At 41.4% G+C, this 21667-nt stretch overlaps 1 protein-coding gene across 1 annotated transcript in view; it reads right to left on the bottom strand.

The window, feature by feature from the left end:
• Positions 1–21667, bottom strand: part of LOC136858487 (G-protein coupled receptor GRL101-like) — an 826319-nt gene that overhangs the window by 18720 nt on the left and 785932 nt on the right. Inside the window, exons 24-25 of the mRNA XM_068225625.1 lie at positions 21032–21123; positions 6201–6418 (exon numbers count right to left, since the gene is read on the bottom strand). Coding sequence (XP_068081726.1) covers positions 6201–6418; positions 21032–21123 — 310 coding nt within the window. The remainder of the gene's footprint in view (positions 1–6200; positions 6419–21031; positions 21124–21667) is intronic.

Raw genomic sequence — 21667 nt, 5'->3', positions numbered from 1 at the left:
CAAAATGAAATTTCAAATTTTAATTTAGAACAAGCTGCAGCTGAGGTTGATCACTCTTTCATTTTGGAGGTTGATTTGGTATATCCTCAGGAGATTCACGATTACCATTCAGACCTTCCATTTTGTGTAGAACAATTAACGCCTCCACATTCACAGTCAGGGAATAAAAAATTACTGGCAACATTAAGTCCGAAGAAACGCTACGTGTTGCACATAGAAAATTTAGTGCAATGTTTACGACACGGTTTACAGCTCCAATACATCCATCGCGCTATTTCATTTGATCAAAAACCATGGTTACAACCATACATGCAATTGAATACGGAACACAGACAGCGTGCCACAACTGACTTTGAGGTAAAAATTTTCAAGTTGATGAACAATTGTTGTTATGGTAAATCCATGGAGGATATTCGGAAACACCGGCGCATTCTCCTAGTCAACAGCTGGGAAGGGCGCTATGGTGCCCGGAGGTATATTGCAATGCCCAATTTTCATTCTGCAAAGGTTATTGACGGGGATCTACTCACTCTCGAGTTAAATAAGACAGATTCATTACAACAAGCCTATCTACCTAGGAATGGTTATACTTGATTTTTCAAAATTGGTTATGTACCAATTTCACTACGAGTTTGCCAAACTCAATTTTGCTGATGTAAGACTTTTGTATATGGACACGGATAGTTTGATCTATTTAATACATGAGATAAATGTTTACTCTGTAATGAAAAAGCATCCTAACTATTTTGACACTTCTAATTACGATTCGGACAACATATTTGGAATTACTCCTATGAACAAGAAGTGTACGGCAGTGTACTATACACCAACACCTCTTGCTTGCATCCAGAGGTACGCATTCGCTCCAAAAATCATACTGTATTCACTGTTCGGCAAAACAAAAGATCTTTGGTGATGCGTGATGACAAACGATTATGGAATGGTATACATAGTCTACCTATTGGTCATTATAGTTACCAATAGGTATTCGCAATTTTGGAAATGTTTTTGTATTCTGTATTCATTCAGAGTTTGTCCAAATCTTTGATGTACACTTGTTTTAATGTCCAAGTTAGCTGTATTCCTAATAACCAAGTCTTTGTAAGCTGTATTCCTCTACAGTTTGTTCAAGTCTGTACACTTTTAAGCTGTAAATGTCCAAGTAAGCTGTCAGAGTATGTCCAAGTCTTTGTAATCCAGAGTTTGTCCAAGTCTTATGATGAATCTGTAAAGTAAGCTGTCAAAGTATGTCCAAGTCTAGTACGATGTACAATAAAGATTTTGCACACTCTTACTAGAGTTTTAATTTCAATGCCGCTCTCTCCCCTCTCCACATCCTTTCCACCACATTCCCTCCCCTCTGCTCACTCCCTCTGATCTCATCGTATCCCCTCTACACCGCGGCCCCTCTTCTCTGCTCACTCCCTCTCCACCCTCCATCCGTAGTCTATAAAAGGAGCACGCACGGGCAGTTCGTTGCAGTCTGCTTCTAAGCAGACTCTCGACCAAACTGGTCTTAGGGGAGGGGTAAGGAGGGCTTAGACTCATCCAACACCTCTCCCCCGACCAAGGGTTGTGTCAACAACCTCTAAGTCACAATGACCTAGAGGGTGTTGGCTCAACGACGTCATTGATGACGTCATTAAAGGTCTTTGACCTAATAGCGTCATCGATGACGTCATGGTCAATGACCTTAACGGGACTTCCGGGGTCAATTACCTTGACCTTATGAATATTCATGAGATAACGGTACTTGGCTGCAGGGCGGCCTAGTCTATCTACTTGCGAGTAAATCTACCAACAGGAGGATGACATATTTGAGCACCTTCAAATACTACCGGACTGAACCAGGATCGAACCTGCCAAGTTGGGGTCAGAAGGCTAGCGCGTCAACCATCTGAACTACTCAGCCCGACGAATGTGTCCATTATGGGTGTGTACATTATTATGGAAAAATAATCATTTAGCATGAATAAAAGGGATTTACCCGCGGATATGATTGCAACTACATATGCACAAGGGAAGATATAACATTATAATTAGTGACACTTTAAATCCCTAACTTGAACAGTGAATCAATGGGGGAAGTTTACATAGTTTTGGAATATACGAGTTACTACGATTGAGTAATTGTTTTAATCATTTCTCAAGAACCATCTTGTTCAATACAGGTTGGATAGCCTAAGCACTTGTAACGCTCATGGCTTGATTGGTATGAGGAATTCTTACTTAATTTTCTTTCAAAGGCACTTTGTAAAGTTTATGGGATTTCCAGATCATCTTTCCAAAATATGAGGTAATTCTTTTGTGATGATAATCTAAAGCTCAAACTCAGGCAAAAGCTGTTGAGATGTTACGTCTGGTCAACACTGCTTTATGGAGCAGAGATTTGTACTGTCAGAGCTTCCTCCGAACAGATCAGAGGCCTTTGAAATGTGAATACATAGGAGAATACTCAGAATTGCCTGGACAGATTTTGTAACCAATAATTAGGAGTTAAGGACATCTAGAGCTGAGAGTGGGCTGGCAAACATCATCGAAGCCAGGAAAACAGCATTTTAGGCCATGTTCTACGAGATAGAAAGTACGGGCTTCTACACCTCATAATACAAGGAGAGAGGAGCAAGCGAGGAGCTGATAGACCACCGATGGCATGGCTTCAAAACGTCAAAGTCTGGACCTGCATCAATACCGAAAAACTCTTCAAGTTAGCCAAAGAAAGGGGTGCTTTCTCCAGGGTGATCGCAAACGCCTGGGGATCTGATATGGCATTTTAAGAAGAAGAAGAAGAAGAAGAAGAAAAATCGGAATAGGATTGAAGTTTAGTTTGGAACTTGGTTAAGGAAAGCCATATGGTATTCCTATATAAAATTACATCCAAAGGCGTCGGAATTCAAGTGTTGAAAACCGGGCGGCTAGACAATTTAGCGTACCTTTGCTCAAAAATTTGTAAGTAGGCCATATTTCCCGATAGCGGTCTGTTAAGTAGGAGGTTTTTGAAATAATTCATAGCAACGATTTTTTCCTAACATTTGCACAGTATTACCATACAATGGCCATATGCCCTGGAAATCATGACACTTGTAGTACATGAACACAGCACGAGATGGTGGTGCGTTGACAGGTACCACGCACACTGTGATGGGACTGCAGTAGTGAGTCAGGCTCCGTGCCTAATGGACGTGACGAGGCATGAAGAGCATGCGTGCATCAACCTGGCAATTCGCCGAGGTCCATGTCGTAGAGAGCTTGTGGAAGTTGTGACGAATAATGCCCTTCCGAACCGAACCGTTGCGAGATAGGCAGCAGCATTTCAGCACGGAAGTTAAATAGACATCGATGTGCAACGGTCCGGAAGGCTTATTAGTGTCGGGACTGAAGTGTCGCGTGCAGTAATTACCCAGTGCATGAACGTGGACAGAAGATGGACACTACTGGAGTTACAAGACGAAACAGGCACTGAAAAACGAACCTTCCATAGAATTTTATGGGAAGATAGTCATCTGCTGAAAAATTCCTTACCGAGCTCGATAGCTGCAGTCGCTTAAGTGTGGCCAGTATCCAGTATTCGGGAGATAGTAGGTTCGAACCCCACTGTCGGCAGCCCTGAAAATGGTTTTCCGTGGTTTCCCATTTTCACACCAGGCAAATGCAGGGGCTGTACCTTAATTAAGGCCACGGCCGCTTCCTTCCCACTCCTAGCAATTTCCTGTCCCATCGTCCCCGTAAGACCTATCTGTGTCGGTGCGACGTAAAACAACTAGCAAAAAAAAAAGAAAAATTCCTTGCTTCATTAATAAGGGAAATTTAGTTAACACCATAGAAAATATTTTCATTAACATAGACAGGAAATGAAATCCCGCTCACAATCTAAATGAAATTTTGGAAAATCTGAATGTGCTTTTCAAGGTATTATTCAGAAAATTCCTCATGAACAAGCCTCACAACAAACCTTTACACACTCACCCGCTTCCCACTGGATCCAACCCTCACCCACTCTCTCCCCAAACTAGCTTTCACCACACACGGCCTCCACAGTTCTCCTTCAATCAGCTGTAACACACGTAACGAACCTAACCTCTCTTGTGCAGACGAAGATGTAAGTAGTCAGATGTGTCGTCTATTAGTTCAGTTCCACTTGTAATTATAAGAAGTTTCTACCTTGCCTACTTTTAACGTTGCTAAAAGCCATCGTCTTCGTTCTAGGAATATTCAACTACGGCACAATCTTTCTCTGTATGTGCGCTTACAATCAAATATTCCGCCTGCCTCTCAGCCTCTTAACCAAGATTTATAAGAAAACACATCATCACGCCAACATAAGAAGAGCTCGATCATCGAATTTTAATGGAACTATTACGTGTGTTAAACAATTTTATTTTCATTTCAACAGAACTAAAAAGCAATTGATCTCCAGCATTTTAAGAACATTCTTCGAAATTTTTCACGCATTTTTAGAATTTTAACATGCATTTTAACTTGACGTATTCAGTAACCCGAATAGTATTTTAATGTGTATTTGTGACAAAACTCTAGGCAATTATTTTTAATGGAATGGCCCCCACAATCCCTGGACTTAAATCTAATTGAGCTGCTGTGGGCCGAGTTGGATCGGCAAGTGCAGAAAGAGTGTCCTTCTTCATCGGAAAAGCTGTGGGACATATTGTATGTATGTATGTATGTATGTATGTATGTATGTATGTATGTATGTATGTATGTATGTATGTGTGGTGATATTCTAGTCGGTTCTGATGTGTTTGTGTTCACTGGGTTTCCAATCATGGACAAATTGTCTCTATTGGATATAATCTTTCTTAGTGACATTGTTAATCTGTTACACCTTGTCCTCACCACCACATATTTCAATTTTCATGGTACAATAAATTAACAAATAGATTGCGTTGCCATGGGATCGCCATTGGCCCCAGTCATAGCTAATTTCTATATGCATGATTCTGAACAGCGTTGTCTTCAGTCTTGCACGTTCAAGCCTTCCATCTGTTTGAGATATGTCGATGACACGTTTGTTGTATGGTCCCATGGTGCACACTAATTATACTTACTTAAGGATCGCTTGAAAAGCATACATTGAAACATTAAATTTACCATGGAGACTGAACGTGGAGGATGTTTGCCGTTATTAGATGTTTTGGTTTCCAGAAAATCAGATGGAACATTAGGTTATTCGGTTTACCGTAAACCCGCCCATACTAATAGATATCTGCATGGGTCCTCTCATCACCATCCTTGCAAAAGTGTGCCCTACTTAACACCCTTATCAGCCGAACAAGGGAGGTTGTTGAGGAGGATAAATTAAACGGTGAACTTTAGTTCATAACCAGAACATTCCCGAGAAATGACTACCCAAGGAAACAGATTGATGAAGTGCTACATCCTAAGCAAAAAGACATATTGTCACGTGATTCTCGTCCTTTGAGTCTGGCCTTCTTGCCATACGTACAACCTGTCACGGACAGGATTGGAAATATTCTCAGAAGGCACAATATCAACATAATTTTAAGCCTAACATCATAGGCAATTGCTTGCGATCAGTTAAAGATCATATTGCTTTAAACTTGCTCCTGTGGAGCAAATTATGTGGAAAAATAGCAACGAGCGTTAAGGAGCATCGCAGGCACTTACGTCTTTGCCAGACAGATATGTTTTCTGTGGCGGAGTGCGCAATACATAATGACCATCAAATCATTTTTGATGCAACTTCTGTCATTCATAAAGAGAAACATTTAATACCTAGAATCATTCGTAAGGCGATAGAAATTGCTAAATAACCGAATCATTTTGACAAAGGTGACGGATCTAGGCCTATACTGAGTAGATCATGGCTATCCTCCATAGTTAACTCGTCAACATCTTTCTCCTTGACTCTGGAGGCCCTATATTTCTAACAGGGCCTCTTTATCTGGAGTCTGCATACTAGGGAGTGACAGTTGCCAATACGTTCTCTGTTATTGCTCTGAAGACGATCCTGGTCATAAGATCGAAACGCGTTAGCAGATTATAAATATTACGCGATCTAATATCCCAGAATTAATATTATAATGTTAGTAGAAGTTGTTGTAGGTTCACCTTATTTAATCTTTGCAGTAAAAATTTTAATTTCGTATCTCTACGTACTGGAAACATTTATCGTTGTAATACATGATAACGGAAGTTCCAAATTTCTTAAAGTGAAGGCATACCTGAGGAGGTATAGTAACCCCTCCAAGAGACAAAGCCCCAAGAAGAATGATTGGCAGCCAGCAGGCGGCGTCTGTTGCGACGATCAACGTCATACGTCGTGCCATTGCGGCCTCAGAAGCCCGGGTCTCGATTTTCGCTGCTTGTTGAGTCGTTCGCGCTACAATGTACATCCAGAGGTAGCCCAGTGCGATCAGGAAGAAGGACACGAAGTTCAAAACTGTAAAGAAACAAGGGGTAGTTTACCATCAAACGGATTAAACCTCTGCTCTATATGCTCTCATAGTATTGAAAATCCCACTGCTTTCTACAATACTGTACAATACTCTCCGTTGTCCAACCCTTGTCCCTTTTCTGTATGTATACTGCCCCTCCCCTTATCCTGCCGACCAACATTCAAACATTGAAAAATGTTTCAATTAACGGAATTCGAACCGGCTAACAACGATTTCAGATCATATAAACTTGTCGTCTTAACGATCAATGGCCTCCAGGCTTTCTGCAAAAACTTACCAAAATCAACTTTTAAAATTTATTCTGCCAATAATTCGGATTTGGACTTGAGAGCCAACTTTAATTAATGCTAATTAACACAAAAATGTCACTGGATTTTCACAGAATTTGGCACACACATTACTTTTTAAAACTTCATTGATCTACAGTATAGTAAACAGTGCATTTTTGATCAAGACTTATGGACTTATTTTTCAAAAGCCTCAGATTCCTGATTCCTGAAATGCTTTCCGAATTAAAAATGAGTATTAATAATTTGATCATTTAAATGAAATCGTATTACACCGTAAAATGATAGCTAGTTTTGGAAATACTTGCAGCATAAATAAATATTGTCAACTAAGTCAGTTCATATGCTTAGAGGAAATATACAATGAAAATATCTACATTCTTGGAATATTTATCGGGAACACTTTGGGAGATAAATGTAACTTCCTTCGGAAGATATCAGATTTAACAGCAAGAAAGAGTATTAATGACGGTATCAACTCATCTCGTCAGTGGCTGAGTTGAGATAAAATCATTGAAATTGGGATGAAGATTTATACCCTGCCTGACAAAAAAATTGAAGCACTCATAAGGGGAAGAAGAAAAAATGAAACTTCACCCGCTGAGAGGGTATATGATGTTATTTCAGCGATTTTGCAATCGAGTCAAATTTACACAGTACTTGCCAGTACGAACCCACATATCTGAATGAAGTTGCACCAGCTCTGGCCTGGATGCATGCACTGATTCGGTTGGGAAGGGTGTCATAAAACCGTTGTATTTCTCCCCTGAGGTAAGCTGGTTCACAAATGTTGTAAATGTCCTTGATATCCTGGATACTGCCACTGGGGTGGAGTTAACGTCCGAGCCAGTCCCACCATGTTCTATCGGGGACAGATCTGGGGATTTTGCTAGCCACAGGAGTCCCTCAACATCACGCAGACACGTCCCGTGTGTGGGCGATCATTGCACTGTTGAAAAATGGCACCACGATACTGTCGCGTGAGATGTAACACATGAGGACGCAGGATGTATATAACGTATTGTTTTGTTGTCAGAGTTCCCTCAATCACTTCGAGCCATGACCTGAAAACATACCCCATGGATCCCCACGCCATAACGCCAGGGGTAACACCATCGTGCCTTTCCAAAATACTGGAAGAATGGGACCTCTCCCCAGGTCGCCGGCATGGTCATCCGTGGTAGTGCAGAACCGCGATTCGTCGCTGAAGACAATGAGACCCCATTCATCAACAGCCCCTACTTCCCGGTCACGGCACCACTCCAAACGCAGCCATTTGTGTTGTGATGTTAACGGTAGGAATAACATCCAAGTCTGGTCGTAAGAGGTGACAGAATGGGGGACCATGGGCTCTCGACCTGGGAGTGTGGGTTGGTGACCACAGTTTCCCAAGCTAAGTCTGGCATTGTTTCCACTTACTCGTTCCACACTCCCATTTTCCCTGTCTATCCATTGGATAACTCTTTTTCTCTTCCAACCCTGACAGTATTAGGTTTGTGAGTCTTAGAAAGCCATTCGTGTTTAAGTCTTCGTGGTCCTATTTTTACCTTAATTTTTGAAGGATTTTGACCTATTCCCCTTCCTCTCTGATTAGTGATAATAGAGGATAGTTGCCCAGTTGTACTTCCTCTTAAAACAATAATCACCACCACCAGTAGTTCAATATATTTAGTGAATAGTAACGCTGTACCTCTCTGCTTAATGATTTTAGGACCGTGATAACCCTTCAAAATCTGTAAAGCACAGCAAACTATCTCGGTCCAGGCCATGAACCTTGGATGATAGGTAAGCAAAGCCTTCCACTAGTCAAAATACCGACACTAAACCGACTTTTGCCACAGGAATTAAACTGTTACTATTCTTTCCTGCAGTCTTGGTAAAACTCTGTCTCTTCCAAAATGGAAATTATGTTTAAATTCTTCGACTTCCGGATGGGGAATCGAACTCCGTCCTTCGAAATGAGCAAAGTACGTGTTTAACACCTTGGCTAGGCTCCTAACAATACTATGTATAAGGAACAAACAACATTGAATCGAGACATAATCAAAGAGAAACAACCCGATTGATGATTTGGCTGATAGGTGGGAGTTCACTTAGAAGATTTGTAGAGAGGAAATAATATTAATATATGAAGCCTACGTAATCAAAATAGGAGAGGCATTAGTAAATAAAGTCAGTCCTCAAATTATGAAAATAGAATTTGGATCATCACTAAAGCCGTGAGAAAATAAAATAACTTCTCAATATTATAGGACTTTGCTATGAATTCGAAGCTCTACCAGATGATTTTGTAGAGAGTAAAACAGTCCTCATTCATAAGAAGATGAGACACAGTGGAATGTTCTAGTTCAAAATCAATAATTCTAGTGTCACATGCACCAATGTTATTCATACACATGTAAGGAAGAGATTAAAGAGTTGGACTGAACAGTAACTTGATGGTCCATTTGGATTTCAACCACAAACAGGGACAATGGAAGTAATTACAGGGTTCGAAATACTACATGAAGAGAAACTAGAAATAAACGGGAATACTTGTGTTGCTTTAATAAATTTTGTACCGGGAGGTACACCTCAACGCCGCGCATTCAAAATTAGCGCCTAAAGGAACTCCTCTATCGAACTAAAGTGGAAACTACTACAACAGGAACTTAGAAATCTAATCAGAAGATGTCTCCACCGAAATATTAAGTAATTGTGTTATTGTAAAGTTTCCTAAACTGAGTGAATTTCTTCTTGTTTTGTTTGCCATTCATCAAGAAGTTTGGACATTCTTCTACAGATAACACTACAAAAAACTATGATTATGCACCCTGGTGCGAGGTGTAAGAAGTTATAATTTAAAGAAGTTTTGTATTCCTAGGTTTTCCATAACTGATCTATGTTCATTTATTTTAGAGTTGGCAATACTTCCTTTTTATTTCCGCCAGTTTTGAATCTGGCCAATGAAAAATTTCTGTAATTAATTTTCAACCTATCAAAGGCTTCTTGTTCGATTTTGAGTGTTACTTTTGAACTCAACTAATAAAATTGAGAGAGTGTGGCTAGTTTAGTCTTGAATGATCTCGAACCTTTCCTGAGGGTTTATAAACTGCGGCTTTTCACGTTTCTTGCCCAATTGATCGTCGTTTATCTGAGAGTGTGTGCTTAAGCAGGAGGCGGGTGGCCTCTTTCGTCGGCAGCTAGAACTTCTACAAGGAAATGGCCACATAACTTTATTCTTTCTTGATATCTCCGCAAATTAACTCGAGGGGAAAGGTCCGAATCTTTAACGATGTAACCTACTTTCCTAAAATGTAAAGTTTCTTTTGGCTAATGTAAAAATTTCATAAAATCCTTGACTGTAAATCGGGGATAGAGAGTGATGTACCCTCTTGAACTCCCCTTCATCTTGGTTTGAGGTGACTACGTTTTGTAACTGTTTTTCCTTCTGTAATGTGTTAAAGTATTTTATATGCCAATCACCTCAGTAGTTTGGGAATAGCCCCTGTTTCATCGGCCTAGAGCCCCGTAAGTTTTTAAATTCTCATTATCTTGGAGGGCTGTGTACTCCTCCATCCATTTTGCGATTGGGCCAGTTATTTAACCCGGTCTTTTTTTCATGAAGGCCCCGTACGTTGGGTATTAAATACCCCTGTATAAATCATTTTCTAATTGTAAGTTGTGCCTTGAGAGTCCAGTGATTGTAAGTTGATGTTGCCTTGAGTAGGGTTGGAAACCTGAGAGCCTGTTAGCTCTTTTTCAAGTTTTGTAACTGTAAAGTGTGCCTCTGGGAGGCTAGATGTTGTGATTTAGGGAGCATGCGCTCTTAATTCGGGGATTTCTTCCCCTCACTAAATAATACCTCCTTTTTTAAAATTTAAAAGCCTAGAATTTGTAAAAAAAATAATCTTGGATTTTCCTAGTCATCTGATATTATGTTTTTTGTTGACTTGTTGGTTTTTGAAAAATTACTAGTATAACCTTCAGTTCAAGTTAAATTGATTTTGATATTGTACATAGACCCATTCACCCCGGCACATTCTTTATCCTCTGTCTGCTCTACTGATATCCCTGTAACAAGTTGTAGCAGAGCGTGGCTGAATGGGTCTCAATTAAGCCCTTTCCGACGGCTATATATAGAATCCGATTCGAACTCTAAGAATTTTCTCAGTCGCTGGAATTTTTGTCTTCTAAATTTCTAAATTTTCTATCATCATGTCTGGCCCTCGTGAAGTCCTCCATCCCGGGTACTTGCGCAAGGAGGAATTAATCTATGAGTTGCTTATTAGCAATGTTCAATCTGGAGGCACGGTTGTGGCAGCTACCACCAAACTTAAAGAGTTATTAGAATTACCAATTTGTATCCCAACTTTGGGAGAGAAGGAAATTGATGAGTTTCTCTCCTCTATCACCTACATTGCCACTGAGCTAGCATCTGTAGTTAGTTTTTTGAAGTAAGTGATCCATCTCCTAATCAACTTAAGAGAGTACAGGCTAGACTGTTTCATTTTTATAACAGGTTTAGCGATCTAGTGTCTCTGAAATTAAAAGAAGATCATGCTAAGGAGGCCAGTAATTTAGTTGACCATATTTCAAAAATGTCAAATAGAGTTAATCAATTATTGACTGGGGCAGCTGCTCCCAAAATCGACCAAACCCCCGTGATACACATTGCAAGTGAGGAAGATTCTTCCAAGATAGTAGAAAGTAGAAAATCCGTAGCAACGCAACAAATATCTGCCCCATTGGAAACAGAGACTGGTCATCCCAAACAAACTCCACCTTTCTTTTTGAATAATGCTGTATCGGAAGCCTCTCAACCCCATAGGCCGTCACCAATTATGCCATCCTGTTTTAGTAGTTTGCCCCATCCTCTGGCTATGTTACTTAGGGGAATTTACAAATTTTCAGTAAATTCCACTAATGATGTAATTTTATCTCTAAAATTTTTAGTTGAATTTCAGAATCATGCACTAGTGTTTTCCCTCTCTCACTCCCAAATTCTTCAAATTATGTACCCATATTCCGTAGGCGTCCTTTCTGACAAGATAGTTAAGGCTATAGCGGATAGATCATCCATAGAATACTTCCGTGCTCACCTTTTGGGAAACTTCATTGCGGCTAGGGCAATGTGCTCTCTAATACAGAAGTTCTATTTTAGGGTACAACGTCTGGACGAAAATCTGGCGGATTACATCCAAGATATCAAATTTTATACCCGAGTGTTCGCCCTGCATTTTTTGGAAGAACAGATAGTTCAAACTATTGTTGAAGGCATCTCACCACCTTATAGATCCTATTTATGTTTTGAGTCTCGTCCCGAAACCTTGGCAGAATTAGAGGCTATGGCTGTCTCAGCCGAAGGAGTGCGGTATGCGGACACCTTAGGAATTGCGAAGGAACCCCCTTCGTCTTCTAATAATTTTCGGCCTTCACCTCGCCGAACTTTCACCACACGTAAGTGCTACTCTTGTGGGTCTACGCAACATCTGCGTAACAAGTGCCCAGTGATAAAATCGAGTGGGACAAAGAATGGAGCAGGGTAATCACAAGGATGTTTCAAATGTGGCTCTTTTACTCATATCGCCAAAAATTGCCCTAATGCCAATATCACCCCCTCTAGCTCAACTTCTGGTTGGGGCCGATGACCTTCGATGTTAGGCCCCTTAAAACAAGCATCATCATCATCATCATCATCATCAACAACCTCTGGTGCAACCTCCGCGAACTCTAATAATCGAAAGCGACTAGTGTCATCGGCTGAATCGGCAAATTCATCTTCCCAAGGCTCAGCCCCTGTTAAACCCACCGAAAGCTCCGCTACGGGTAAAAGTTCTTCTAACCTATCATTTGAAGGTCCTAAAGAATGCCTCAGGATTGTAGCGGAGAACCCCGCAATGGTACTTTTTCTTAAAATTGAATTGATAGTGAACCCGTTACCGCTCTATTAGACTCTGGGAGTGTTTGTTCTATTATTTCCGATGAATGGTATTCCAAATTAAAGTATGTCTGTACGTTTCCTGAATATTGTTCGTCTTCAGTCCAATGTGTTTTGGCTAATTCCTCTCCACTAGAAATTTTAGGGTTCACCCTTGCCCAAATTCGTATTTCTAAATTGAACTGGAAAGTAAAATTGTTTCTGGCTAAGCACTTGTCGTGCCCGGTAATAATGGGAGCGGATTTCATGTCTTTTACTGGTCTAGTGATCGACATTCAGAGCTAGCCGTGCACCTGCAAATTTGCTACTAATTGTAAAATTCCTTTGCTAAAATGTAATTCTGTGTCATGTTCATCTGTTTCGCTTACCCAGGATGAGATATTGTTAAACCTTAGACATCTTCCTGAGGAGCAGGCTGAAAGTATTCGTAAGTTGTGTCAGTCGTTTCCGGGCGTATTTTCCAATACTCTTGGTGTTACTGACCTTATTGAATACAAGATTGAGGTTACAGATTCGATCCCAGTTAGGTTTCCACCTTATAGGCTATCTCCACCTAAAATGAAGGCTCTTAAAGAGATCATCGATCAGATATTAAAAGACGGAATTATTCGACCCTCTAAGTCGGCGTATTCATCGCCTATTTTTCTGGTGCCGAAACACCAAGGTGGCTTCAGGCCTGTGATTGACTATAGGGCTTTAAATCGGAAGGTGGTCTTACAATCTGCGCCTCTTTACGACCTTCACTCTTGTTTTTCATGGCTTCGGAAAGCCAAGTTCTCTACCATCTTAGACCTTAATCAGGCGTACAATCAGATTTCTGTAGCTGAAGAATCGAAACACCTAACAGCTTTTGCCACGGATTGGAACTTGCATAAGTACAACTGCGTGCCACTCGGGCTACTCACGCGGGAAGCTGATCTCACTAGACAGCTAGATAGGGTCTTTCCCGACATCAAGTTTGAATACTTGTATCATTATCTTGATGATGTCGTATTTTCTGAGACTTTTGAAGAACACATAGATCATCTGAAGTAAGTACTCAATCGCCTTCGTAAAGCTGGGTTATCTGTCAAATTATCCAAGGTAGCCTTTGCTAAGCCTTCTATATCATTCTTAGGACATATTGTGTCGCCCGATGGTGTTTCTATCGATCATTCCAGAACACAGGCCATCCGTGATTTCAAACCTCCTAAGGACATCAAAGGTATTGCCAGGTTCATCGGCATGGTGAATTTCTTCAGAATATTTATTCCTTACTTCGCTAAAAGAGCGGCGCCCTTGAACTTATTTCGTAGGAAAGGCATCAAATTTGAGTGGGAACCGTCTCAACAAGCCGCTTTTGAAGATCTGAAATTAGCTCTTTGTAACGCCCCGGTTCTTGCAATGCCTAATTTTTCCAAGAAAGTCATCGTTCAAACCGACGCCTCGTCATCGGCGGTGGCTGCTGTGCTTCTTCAGGAAACTGAACTCGGAAGGTGACCCATCGCCTATGCATCTAGGACATTATTTTTTACGCTAGATACATTATTGGTAAGCAATATAGCCGCAGAGAGGTTCTTTAGAGTGCACCTCTCCCGGGTGAAACCCGTATAATTGCAGTACTTTTTTTTCCACTAAAATTTAGCAGGAGTTTTGCAGGTTATATATATATTCTTTTAATTGGAGGCCTTCTGCCTCGAATTATTTAATTTAATTATGTATAATGTCTTTAGGTACGATCTTCCCCTCTGGTTTTCCTTCTGTCAATTCCTTAGTGGCCATTACCAAGCCCCCGTCTCCTGCATTCACGCACTGTTGGCACACATGCACTTTCCACGCCGCCCGCACCTCTGCCTCTCAAATACAGATCGTACTCTCACGTCTCCAACAACTCTTCTCTGTCGCCTAGATCTTACTGTTTCAGTGCCCCCTCAGCCGTTCGCCGCCGTACTGCAACACCTGGTGAGAGAAACAGAAGTGGGGTAAGGGCCCAATCCACTCCCGTGAAGACTCCTTGTGAACGGCGCGCCGGAGTCCATCTCCCGGCAAAGGCTGAAGTGCGGTGACCCTACCGCCAACACATCAGGGGACTGTACATATATATCTAATCTGCGGCTACCCCTCTCATAATAGCGGGAGACCGAGCTCGGTACCTGCAGTCGCTTAAGTGCGGCCAGTATCAAGTATTCGGGAGACAGTAGGTTCGAACCCCACTGTCGGCAGCCCTGAAAATGGTTTTCCGTGGTTTCCAATTTTCACACCAAACCACGGCTGCTTCCTTCCAACTACTAGCCCTTTCCCGTTCCATCGTCGCCATAAAAACTATATGTATCGGTGCGACAAAAAAAAAAACAAATAGCGGGAGAGGTTTATCTGAGAGTCCTCGGGGGGTCCGGGTGACCTTCACCTGGGTATAGGCAAGCGGCGGCACGACTTGCCGTCAACTCTATCAACATGTTTTTAATGTTCTACAACAACAAGGACACTCTAAAGCTGAAGTTAAACAAGTTTCAATCTATCAATTTTAAAAAAAAACTTGGAATTTTTTCAATTGGTAATGATTTCTCAAAATTCTTCTGTCACCCCAAGCAAGGATATCTGGGGTGGGGGGGTGGAGTTCTGTACTGGGAGGTACACCTCAACGCCACGCATTCAAAATTAGCGCCTAAAGGAACTCCTCTATGGAACTAAAATGGAAACTACTACAACAGGAACTTAGAAATTTAATCAGAAGATGTCTCCACCTAAATATTAAGTAACTTTTTGTTGTAAAGTTTCCCAAACTGAGTGAATTTCTCCTTGTTTTGTTTGCCATTCATCAGGAAGTTTGGACATTTTTCTACAGATGACACTGCAAAAAACTATGATCATGCACCCTGGTGCGAGGTGTAAGAAGTTATAATTTGAAGAAGTTTTGTATTCCTAGGTTTTCCATAACTGATCTATGTTCATTAATTTTTGGGTTGACAATACTTCCTTTTTATTTCCGCCAGTTTTGAATCTGGCCAATGAAAAATTTCTGTTATTAATTTTCAACCTATCACAGGCTTCTTGTTCGATTTTGAGCGTTACTTTTGAACTCAACCAATAAAATTGAGAGGGTGTAGCTAGTTTAGTCTTGAATGATCTCGAACCTTTCCTGAGGGTTTATAAACTGCGGCTTTTCACGTTCCTTGCCCAATTGATCGTCGTCTATCTGAATGTGTCTGCTTAAGCAGGAGGCGGGTGGCCTCTTTCGTCGGCAGCTAGAACTTCTACAAGGAAATGGCCGCATAACTTTATTCTTTCTTGATATCTCCGCAAATGAACCCGAGGGGAAAGGTCTGAATATTTAACGATGTAACCTACTTTCCTAAAATGTAAAGTTTCTTTTGGCTAATGTAAAAATTTTAAAAAAATCTTTGACTGTAAATCGGGGATAGAGAGTGATGTACCCTCTCGAACACCCCTTCATCTTGGTTTGAGGTGACTACGTTTTGTAACTGTTTTTCCTTTTGTAATGTGTTAAAGTAATCTCTGTACCAATCACCTCATTATTTTGGGAATAGCCCCTGTTTCATCGGCCTAGAGCCCTGTAAGTTTTTAAGTTCTCATTATTTTGGAGCGCAGTGTACGCCTCCATCCATTTTTCGTTTGGGCCAGTTATTTAACCTGGTACTTTTTCATGAAGGCGCCGCGGGTTTTGTATTAAATACCCCTGTATAAATCATTTTCTAATTGTAAGTTGTGCCTTGAGAGGCAAGTGATTGTAAGTTGATGTTGCCTTGAGTAGGCTTGGAAACCTGAGAGCCTGTTAGCTCTTTTTCAAGTTTTGTAACTGTAAAGTGTGCCTCTGGGAGGCTAGATATTGTGATTTAGGGAGCATGTGCTCTTAATTCGGGGATTTCTTCCCCTCACTAAATAATACCTCTTCCTTTTTTTAAATTGTAAAACTAGGGGCTTGCAGCCGAGAATTATTAAAAATCACTAATCTTGGATTTTCTTAGTCTTGTACCTGATATTCTGTTATTTGTTGACTTGTTGATTTTTGAAAAACATACTCGTATAACCTTCAGTCCAAGTTAAATTGATTTTGATGTTGTAGATAGACCCATTCACCCCGGCACCTTCTTTAACCTCTGTCTGCTCGAGGGATATCCCGTAACAGATTTAGAAGAAGCATTCAGCAGTGTTTCGTGGAAGAAATTATTCAGTTCTTCACACTCATAAAAGAAATAACATACCTGGTTTGGAAAGACAGAAGAAGATTGAACCAACACAAAAGCTAGAATGTGGAGTTGAAATTTAATGGCAAGCAATGCAAAGATAAAATTAAAAAGGGAGTGAGGTAAGGTTATTCCCTGTCACTACAGTTACGCAACCTGTTCGTTGAATAAACTAGTGAAAATATTCAAATTAGGAACACCTGTAATCAAGGTAATCAGAATTGCCGTCTATTTCACAACATTCGCTAGTGATATTATACTAAAAGCTGATAGTGGAAAAAGCATGCAGAAGTTAATACTATATATAGATAGTCTATGCTAGCTGTTAACAGTATTATTAAAATACTATTAAAATTATTTCGGAATGGCGTGAGTTCGAATCCCTGTCAGGAATTTAAGAAACGAGATTTCCACTTCCGAAGTTGCACATGGCCCTGAGGTTCACTCAGCCTACAGCAGAAATGAGTACAAGGTTAATTCCTGGGAGCAAAGGTGGCCGGGCGTAGAGCTAACCACTCTACCCCCTCAAGTGCCGAGGTAACGAATAGTGGAAGCCTTTACCTTCCGCCACTCCCAGGGCCTTCACGGCCTGTACAGAGATGACTTTGCTTTGCTTTTTTATTAAAATTAATTAAATAATTAAATGCTATTTTAGACGTAAAACCATAATCATAGTGAACACTCAGTATCTGGGAAGGTCGTTACAGACGGAGATATTCTGGTAACGATTATTTTCTCTGAAAAGAATTACAATTCTGGACTGTTCCTGGAAAAAAGGACGAGCGCTTCGTGGAAAAGACAGGGAGAAATGAGTTGTATTCCTGGACATACAAAGTTTATTTTTGACAGTATTATGGAATTTTAACTTTCCGTTCATTGAATAACATTTTAGCCTCCCTCGTGGCCATGATCCTTAATAGATCAAGCTTACAGTATGTGCTCTGATACCGTGGTTAGCCGGTTCGAGTCCCGTTGGTCGAAAATATTTTCACCATCGGAATCCATTGTATGTCAAAAGCCAGGATTAAATTCCAAACCTCTCCGCAGCTCATATGGGTTGAGGGCACATGACGCTGTTGATGGTGATTCGTCGTCGGATGGGGACGTAAAGCCTTGAGCAGACCCCTTCGTGCTATGTGCCGGCTCCAGGTTTCACCCTCTTCCTTCTTATTATCATACACCAAGTCATTAATTTAATCTCATCGACTCCTCTGCTGAAGTTGACGTCAAGTAGGGCATCCAGTCGTAAAAAACTCGCTACGATGTTTCACCTCACTTCATACCCGACCCCGTAGAGAAACGGGACAATGGTTGGACATACATACAATTTTAAAATGCACTGGCGGAAAATGAAATCCCAACACCAAGAAAACATTTAGAACAGGGCTTCTGAGGGTGCATGCACCAGTGCATTGCACTGTGCACGGTGCAAAAGACGACTTCGCTTGGTTGACCAGAGTGCAGACCCCCACTCCTCGATTTGGAGCAATAGCGCTGTCCCTCTCTTTCCCCACGCCTGTCTCGCTCGCTCCACTGTCTCCCTCTTCCTCACTTGTTCCGTAGAGCTCCAAATCCGAGCTCAGTTGAGTCGAGCTAAGCCAAGTAGCCCAGATACGAAGTGTTGGTCCGAACCGAGCCGAGTGGAACCGATGCACTGTGCACAGGCAATCTGCGCCTCAGTTTACACGCGTGAGATGTTGGGCGTATGAGAGGCCCTGGTTTAGAGGAATGCAATTTAGGCTAATGAACACTCTAGGTAACATATTTGTTTAAAGTTTCCAGGTCACAGGCTCATGTATGCACGGCCATGAAGCAAATACGGCGATCTCCTCTTTCTTTTTTCTATTTGCTTTACGTTGCACCGACACAGATAGGTCTTATGGCGACGATGGGATAGGGAAGGCCTAGGAATTGGAGGGAAGCGGCCGTGGCCTTAATTAAGGTACAGCCGCGGCATTTGCCTGGTGTGAAAATGGGAAACCAGGGTAAATCATCTTCAGGGCTGCCGACAGTGGGGCTCGAACCCACTATTTCCCGATTACTGGATACTGGCCGCACTTAAGCGACTGCAGCTATCGAGCTCGGTATCTCCTCTTACCGTAGTGGCATGTGTATTCTTGAAACAGTACCTTCCCGTGACCATTGTTGTCAACACCGATTCACTATGGATACATCCCTGCAAATTCTTTCTGCATTATCGTGGAAAAACGTCCAGCTTGTCGTAGCCCTTTCGTACGGCTTCGTTCAATCTTAGGAAGCTCGACACGATTTTGGATTCAAGCATGCAAATGTGCATGCATTGTGTCGTACAGGTGCCGCATTGAATGACGCTGGATTTGTCGTCCCATGATGTCCCATACGGGCTCAATGGACGAGGTCTGGTAATCTAGCAGGCCAAGGCAACTAGTTGGGACTCTGTAGAACACGATGGGTGATGATAGCTATATGAGGACGAGCGTTATCCTGTTGGAAACCACTCAGTTGAATACTGCGAATGAATGGCAGCACAACTTGCTCAATCACCAGTCTGACGTACAAATACGCTGTCAAGGCGCTTGGAGCAAGGACGAGAAAGTTACTGCTGTCACAGAAAATCGCTCCCCAGACGATAACCCCTGCTGTAGGTCCAATGTGTCGACGTCGGAGACAGCTTAGTTCCAAGCACTCACTTAACCTCTTTCTTACCAACCTACGGCCATCAATGGCATCAAGAAAGAAACAGCTCTCATCTGAGAGCACAAGAGATCTCCACTTTGTTCTGCAATGAGCTCTAGCTTGACACCATTGAAGTCGCAGTTGGCAGTGATTCGGTGTTAGTGGCATAAACGTTACAGGACGTTTGGCTCGGAACTGTTACTCAAGTAATCGATTTGGTACAATTCGCTGTGTCATGGCTGCTACAGGTGCAGAACGATCCACCGCAGCCATGCAGCAAATATGGCGGTCTTCTCTTCGTAATGGCTTGCGTACGGCCGGATCCTGATCTTCTTGAAACAGTGCCTTCCCTTGACCATTTTCGTCAACACCGATTCACTGTGGATACATCCCTGCCAAGAACATCCACCTTCTCGTAGCCCTCTCACACGGCCTCGTTCAAACTCAGGAAACTGCTGACAATGCCGCCTTCGTCACTTTAAAGGCATGTCTGACTCACACCTATCTCCATAATGACTAACGCTCAAGCAGTATACAGAGCGCATTTAAAGCAAACTTGTTTTGCTAGATCATGGTGGCGCTACTAACACCACTCTTCGTCGACAAACACGCAAACATGAAGAGGCATCATCTTTCATATATGCAAACACACCTCTGAATTTCGTTTATCTAGCACAACTCCTTCTTGGTGTTGGGATTTCATTTTATGCCGGTGTATTAAGTTGTAGGTCTAAGCAGCCCACGAGCCATTGCAGGTTTGATTATGTAGCCCGTGGGTGCGGAAAAGTTTCCGTTCCTTGAAGTAGGCCAAAGCCTGGGAGCAAAATGAAGGGAAATCATGAATATATAGCCATATGCTTTTATACAATTTATAAATTTGTGACGCTCTCAATAAGCCTCTTAACGCTCGGTATCCGTGATTTTTGACATTTTGAAAGTTTGATAAGCCGATCTATCATCTAGAGTGAGTTTTGGATTATCCCTTTAAGTGGTATTATAACTAATGTCTATAAACCTCACTGATAATGTTTCTTACAATGGTATCAATATGTACAGGTTTGTATCCCTAATTTAACCAATATAACTTGAAATTATTCCAAAGTAAGGCTGATTGAATTTTGGAAAGCCTTCTAATATTCCACGTGCAAGAAACTAACTGAAAGTAGTTAGAGCCAAAGACTCTATTTCTCTCGTTCGAAGACAGTCTCTAAGATTTGCTCCTTGTTATGTGGTGGTTTAGTGCTGGCTTCTCAGCTTAAGGGCTGAGATTCGAATTATTAGTTGAGATTTTAATCTCTGAAAGTACATGACGTCACCAGGGGCATCCGGCCTTAAATAATTGGCCAAATCAAATTGAGCATGGGTGGCTCCAGCGATACCGAAAATCCCTGGGTTAAGCTGAAGAAAATATTAATTTTATGTCACTGAATTTCTGAATTCGAAAACGGCCCCTCCTCGTGATTTTCGCAATATCAATCAATTACCATATTACTATATTTTTATGACATTTCATTAAACCAGAAATCCAATGTTATTATAAAATCATCTTACCGAGAAATACGAACACGGAGTATTCCCAGCCACTGGGTTTCTCAGGGGTGATGTGGAGGGCGAGACACACTCCTGAGCGCCCGTAGAAGTTCCTGTTAACAAGATAACAACCTGTCATCGTTGATATGATTATCAAAAGAATATACATTGGTTTACAGTAAATCGTGAGTTGCATAAAATTGACATAAATGTTAATATATGGCAGTAGTGTGGCACAGTATGAATGTGAAACACGGGCAGTAATCGGTGAGGGAAAAAGGAACCAAAGGCAATAGAATGTGGTGTTATGGAAAATTACTGGAGAAGAGATGGCTTAGATTGGATAAAACATGAGGAGTGAATTGATTAGGTTAGAAGAGAATGATCTGGGGAAATCTGATCATGAGAGAAGACGGAGCTGGTGGTGGTGATGTTTGCTTTAAAAGGAAGTAGAACTACCTTAGGTAATCATCCTTTCTGAACGAATTAAGTGGAAATTAAATATTTAAAAAAAATCTTATTCAATGGAGAAATTTGAAAATGGATAAAGTGTAAAACAAAAATATTTAATTAGGCGGAAAAAGACACAAACGCATCAAAATGGAATGTAAGTTCCCCGAGTAACAGAACACTTGTAATTTACACCTCCTTGTTTAA

This window comes from Anabrus simplex, chromosome 1, assembly GCF_040414725.1.
Source record: "Anabrus simplex isolate iqAnaSimp1 chromosome 1, ASM4041472v1, whole genome shotgun sequence".
Classification (NCBI taxonomy): domain Eukaryota; kingdom Metazoa; phylum Arthropoda; class Insecta; order Orthoptera; family Tettigoniidae; genus Anabrus; species Anabrus simplex.
This window is presented reverse-complemented; position numbering and strand designations above follow the sequence as displayed.